Source organism: Populus euphratica, unplaced genomic scaffold (assembly GCF_000495115.2).
Source record: "Populus euphratica unplaced genomic scaffold, PopEup_1.0 scaffold4443.1, whole genome shotgun sequence".
Taxonomy (NCBI): domain Eukaryota; kingdom Viridiplantae; phylum Streptophyta; class Magnoliopsida; order Malpighiales; family Salicaceae; genus Populus; species Populus euphratica.
In genome coordinates, this window is record NW_011504283.1 from 1 (window position 1) to 5,738 (window position 5,738).

Sequence of the window (5,738 nt, forward strand, 5' to 3'; positions counted from 1 at the left end):
CTTTTTCTGACTTTATTTTTCTTTGTTTTTTTCTACAGTGGGTATTCTTTGTTGCGAGATCCACACCACAACAAAGGACTTGCCTTCACTGATAAAGAGAGAGCCGCGCACTACTTGCGTGGCCTTCTTCCCCCAACAGTCGTTTCTCAGGAACTTCAGGTTATTTTTTTTTTTCACTTAGTTGCCTTTCCACCAATTCTTTTAGCTTTTTATGTTGGGTTTTGTCTTATACGAAATGCAATTAACCTTTTCGCCGCTCTACTTGCCAGGTGAAGAAACTGATGCATATTATTCGCCAATATCAAGTTCCATTACAGAAGTACATGGCTATGATGGATCTTCAGGTAGCCACACAGTTCCCTCTGATTCCTGGGCTTTAGATTTTATATTTGGGATCATGATTCAACATTCAGAGGTTTCATTGTGTTATTTTATTGTCTCTAATCAACTGATGTTATTGCAAAATATTCTAGATTAAGAAACAAACTTTCTTCGCTAGTATGTGCCATTCATTTCTGTAGTGCAACTGATGCTACAAGCAACTGTAATTAGTTTTGAAGATAATTAGGAACATAATTCCCATCACAATCTCTACTTTGATTTGGTGGACAAAGTAAAATAAATGCACTACCCTAATTGCAGGAGAGCAATGAAAAATTGTTCTACAAGCTTCTCATTGACAATGTTGAGGAAATGCTCCCTATCGTCTACACTCCAACTGTCGGTGAAGCTTGCCAAAAATATGGAAGCATCTTTGGCCGTCCTCAGGGTCTATATATTAGTTTGAAAGAAAAGTAAGTTCTGTAGATTCTATTTCTACTTAATCAAATTTCAGTAACTTGCTTTGAATGAATACTTTCTGAATACCTGTGATGAAGCTTGTAAAACAATCATTTTCAGGGGTTGCATTCATGAGGTTTTGAGGAACTGGCCTGAGAAAAATATTGAAGTCATTGTTGTCACTGATGGAGAGCGGATTTTGGGCCTAGGGGACCTAGGCTGTCAGGTGAGCTCTATCAGAATGCACTCTCTATACTCATGGTACATTGTTTTCATATCTACACATGCATGCAGCTGACTCATCAGTGACTAATGTTCATAGGGCATGGGGATTCCAGTAGGGAAACTAGCTTTGTATACAGCACTTGGTGGAGTTCGTCCTTCGGCTGTAAGTGCTATCACCAGAGCACTTCTTCTTTTTTAAGTTTATTTTTGCTTTTCTTGTTCTCTTTCCATTTTAATGCACTTGAATCCAGAAGTCACATGCTCCTCAAATTTACATGATGTGGTTACCTTTTCCAGCTATGTCTATTATTGCATCTGGGTCTGGCACTTCTAATCTAGCCTTTCCAACAAAAAATTGCGTTTTCCTGAATGTCTTAATTGCACAATGCTGTCATAGCACATTTATTTCCATCATTTATTAAAATAGCCTGATGGTGTTGTAGGTATCAATAAATTTTCTTTATTGGTTATTATGCTTAAATTGTAGATGATGTGACAATTGATGCGCAACAAATATTGCATGTTGTTGTAGTTTCCCTTTTAGTGAAATTGCAAGTGTCAAATTTGGTCAATTATTGCAGTGTTTGCCTGTAACAATTGATGTGGGGACCAACAATGAGAATTTGTTAAACGATGAGTACTACATAGGGCTCAGGCAAAGAAGGGCAACTGGACAGGTACTTTATATGTTTACGTGACTTGGACAGTCTTCCTTTATGCATGTGAGGTTCATTTACAGATCTTACATAATTTTCTGCTGTATTGAAGTGGTATTACTATTCATTTTTCTAGGAATATGCTGAACTGCTACATGAATTCATGTCTGCTGTCAAGCAGACTTATGGCGAGAAAGTCCTCATTCAGGTAGTTGATGATAGGCTTAGACATTTATGTTTATTTCTTTGCTTGTATATACATTTTAAGTTTTATTGAAATCCGCTTATTAAACTTTGCAGTTTGAAGACTTTGCAAACCACAATGCTTTTGATCTGCTTGCAAAATATAGCACAACTCATCTTGTTTTCAATGATGATATTCAGGTAATTCTATTTATTTGTGATAATTTGAGCAGTTGGGCTGGCAAGACTCTAATATCTAATTACTTTATTTCAGGGCACAGCATCAGTGGTCCTTGCAGGGCTTGTTGCAGCCCTAAAGGTAGTTGGTGGAACTTTAGCTGACCACACATTCTTATTTCTTGGTGCTGGAGAGGTGAGTAGATGCTGGGGTGTACTGAATGACCCTCTTTCTGTTTGCCAATGACTTTGAAAATAACTGGGGAAATTTGTAGGTTACTAAGTAAACAAGGAAAAGGATAAATTGCTTGCCTTCTATTATTTTATATCATACTTGTATTGCCATTATCCTCACCCTGCTTGCTCTTCATTTTCTGTTGTGTCTGATTACAGGCTGGCACTGGAATTGCAGAACTCATAGCCCTTGAGATTTCCAAACAGGTCTCCTAGAGCGCCTTCCTTTTTATGTTGTTCACAATTTGCCCCTTGGATATGATTACTGAAAGCATTGGATGTCAAATAACTTGGGAAAATTATGAATTATACCTGATTCTTTATGCAGACAAATATGCCAGTGGAAGAGACTCGCAAGAAGGTTTGGCTTGTGGACTCAAAGGTAGCAGTGCAAACCTATTGGCTTCTAGCTGTTTGGAGTTGAATGCTCTTTCCTCGTTCCTTTTATTTTATTTCTATCTGTTAAATATTCACACAAATTCCTTTGCAGGGGTTGATTGTTAGTTCCCGCAGGGAATCACTCCAACATTTCAAGAAGCCCTGGGCTCATGAACATGAACCTGTTAAGACACTTCTAGATGCTGTTAATGTACGACTCTCCCTCCCTCCCTCTTCCTCACCATCTGAGCTCCCTTTACCCATCTCATAAGCAAAGATGTCACAGTCTCTTCTTTTTTATTGCCTTCTATCATCAGGACATCAAGCCAACAGTGTTGATTGGAACATCAGGAGTTGGAAAAACATTTACTAAAGAAGTGATTGAAGCCATGGCCTCCTTCAATGAGGTAAATTTCTGTGTGCTCATCTAGTTTTGTGTTGGAGAGCGTGCTCTAAGTAACCGTATTCTATATGACTACGTGCAGAAACCTATAATTCTCTCTCTTTCCAACCCAACTTCACAATCTGAATGTACTGCTGAAGAGGCCTATACATGGAGTCAGGTAATATGAACAGCCAACTTTAATAAATGGGAAATTAACATTATCAAGGAGGATAGATTTTTCATATGGTTCTTGTTTGGTGTGCTGTTGTCCATTTAGATGACTGGCTGTTGAACAATTATGAGTCTAATAGATCTCTGTTTGTTACTTTCAGGGGCGTGCCATTTTTGCTAGTGGAAGTCCATTTGCTCCTTTTGAATATGAGGGCAAAACTTTCATGCCTGGCCAGGTAGGAAGTTCATAGAATTAGGTTTTCTTTATTTTATTTATTTGATAAATTGAAAATTGACTTTGGTTTTTACCTTTTTGCTGTCATTCAGGCAAACAATGCATACATTTTCCCTGGATTAGGTCTGGGTCTAATAATGTCTGGTGCAATCCGTGTCCATGATGACATGTTGCTGGCTGCCTGTGAGTGAACTAAAAATTTAAATGTAACCATCATTATGCAATTTTTTTCTTGCCATTGCATGAAATAACTAGGTCCTATTATATCAATATGCAGCACCCTTCATAACTCCCAAATCTTTTTGATATTTATAAGCATTTGTTTTTTTCATTCCCCGGGATTGATCACAGTATCTTATTGAAATTTGATCACATGATTCTGAGTTGGGAAAATTCTGGGAAGAATGATGAGGATGCAACTTAATTACAGCTAATGTTATATAGTTCTTTACTCTTAGGATTTTGTTCTTTTTTTTTCTTTTTTTTTTCGGGTAGTAATGTCTTGAAGAACCATCCACAATTTTTCATGTTGGTGGCTAAAATTCTCAATGATGCCTCCTGGAATTTTCATACTAATCAAGAGAAATGTTTGTTTTTGTTTTGGTATCTGTTATACAATTTGGAATAAATATATTTTCCTCTTGTAGTTCTCAATGTCAGTATGTTTAGGTAGATGAATATTAGGAAGAATTAATTCTTAGGTTTTCATTGATAACTGATTGCTTCTTTTTACTGGTTTTCCTGGTACAGCGGAAGCTTTGGCTGCTCAGGTGACTCAGGAGAACTTTGATCAGGGACTTATCTACCCTCCATTCAAAAATATCAGAAAGATTTCAGCAGAGATTGCTGCGAAAGTAGCTGCTAAAGCTTACGAGCTTGGTGAGTTTTTTTTTTTTGTTGGTTACGTTTCATTCTTCTGCAATCTGCTCATATGGATCTCTAGTAGATCCAAAAGTGTATACGAACTTCAATATCGCCTTATGTAGGTTTGGCTACGCGCGTTCCTCCGCCAAGGGATCTGGTGAAGCATGCTGAGAGCTGTATGTACAGCCCTGCTTATCGAAGCTACCGGTGAAGTGATGTGAGCTTCAAATCAGTCCTAGGCTCAGGAAAAGAAAAGTCCATTTTCAATACAATAATCAGCTGGGCTTCCATTTGTTGTTTGTTCTTTTGTTAATTTTTTTGGGGACTTCTTGCTCTTCCCAGTGTTGTAACTGTGTTAGGCATTTGGTAGGTAAGAAGCAACAGTAGGTGCTGGTAGTTGGATGAATGCAGTCAGATACAGCATGAAAAAGTTGTTGAAGACTTGAAAAAAAAAATTACTTGAAAATGAAAAACTCATATTTAAAGTGTTCATTGGATTGCGTTTAGACGGAATATAAAATCTTCAGATATCTCTGGGATCCAACCAATGCACTTGCTCGGAAGTCCCTCCCCTATCCTGACAGTATCCGAGGAAAGAGGAGGAGGTTTATAATACATTATTTTTATTATTATTGTACATATGACTATAGGGCGTGGGAAATCACTGTTTTCCCCGCCTAAATGACTAGATGCACTGTGGATTACTGTTGTAATCTACAGTGCATTTTTTTTTCATTTTTTTTCGAACTTTCCCCCTATTTTTACTGTTTCTAAATTACTTTTCTTTTGTTTTTTCAACTTTCATATGTTTTCTTTTCTTTTCTTTTCATTTATTTTTTAAAAAATTAGTCAATTAAAATTTAATTTTTAAAATACTGTGAATTTTTATGGTATTTTTTACATAATTCTTTTATTTTATTTTTTTAGTTGTATTTATAAGTTTTTTCTTGTAAAACACTATAGATTGATTCAGCTTTTTCTCGTATGATTTTTTTAATTTCTTTTGTGTTTTTATTTTTTATAATAGTTTTTTTAAAAAAAAATTTATTAATTTTATTTTTTAATATTAAGTTGTTTAGAATTTAATTTTGTAATAAAGTTTAATTATGTGAGGAAAGTATTGTAGCTTTTCTCACAAAACATTATGGATTGCTTCAGTGTCTTTTCATATTGTTTTTTTTTATAATTTTTTTAAAATTATTTTTGTTAATTTTATTTTTTTAATATTTAGCTGTTTGAGAATTACAATTACAAGTCATTACAAATGAAATTAAATCATGTGGGGGAAGCATTGTAGCTTTCATCATAAAACACTATGAATTGTTATATTGTTTTTAACATGAATGTTTTTCTATTTTTAGTGTTTTTTTGTTATTTTTTTAAATTATCTCTGTTGATTTTTTTTTAATATCGAGCTTATTAAAAATTTAGTTTTGTAATTTTTTTCTTT

The 5,738-nt window shown here is 35.2% G+C and overlaps 1 protein-coding gene across 1 annotated transcript; it reads left to right on the top strand.

Annotated features, from left to right (window-relative positions):
• Positions 1-21: 21 nt before the first annotated feature.
• Positions 22-4,780, top strand: LOC105120044 (NADP-dependent malic enzyme-like). The gene is made up of 18 exons (XM_011018228.1): positions 22-159; positions 270-344; positions 643-794; positions 901-1,006; positions 1,103-1,168; positions 1,587-1,682; positions 1,798-1,869; positions 1,962-2,045; positions 2,119-2,217; positions 2,415-2,462; positions 2,584-2,637; positions 2,746-2,844; positions 2,951-3,040; positions 3,119-3,196; positions 3,351-3,425; positions 3,517-3,607; positions 4,175-4,303; positions 4,411-4,780. The coding sequence occupies exons 2-18, from the start codon at positions 282-284 to the stop codon at positions 4,497-4,499; spliced, it is 1,491 nt and encodes a 496-aa protein (XP_011016530.1). The 5' UTR covers positions 22-159; positions 270-281; the 3' UTR covers positions 4,500-4,780.
• Positions 4,781-5,738: the final 958 nt, after the last annotated feature.

Bases quoted from the DNA above. Each gene is read 5' to 3' on its own strand.
- LOC105120044 (XM_011018228.1), top strand. From the start codon at position 282: ATGCATATTATTCGCCAATATCAAGTTCCATTACAGAAGTACATGGCT. The intron at 1,169-1,586 runs GTAAGTGCTATC...CAATTATTGCAG, and splicing joins GTGGAGTTCGTCCTTCGGCT to TGTTTGCCTGTAACAATTGA. The intron at 3,608-4,174 runs GTGAGTGAACTA...TTCCTGGTACAG, and splicing joins TGACATGTTGCTGGCTGCCT to CGGAAGCTTTGGCTGCTCAG.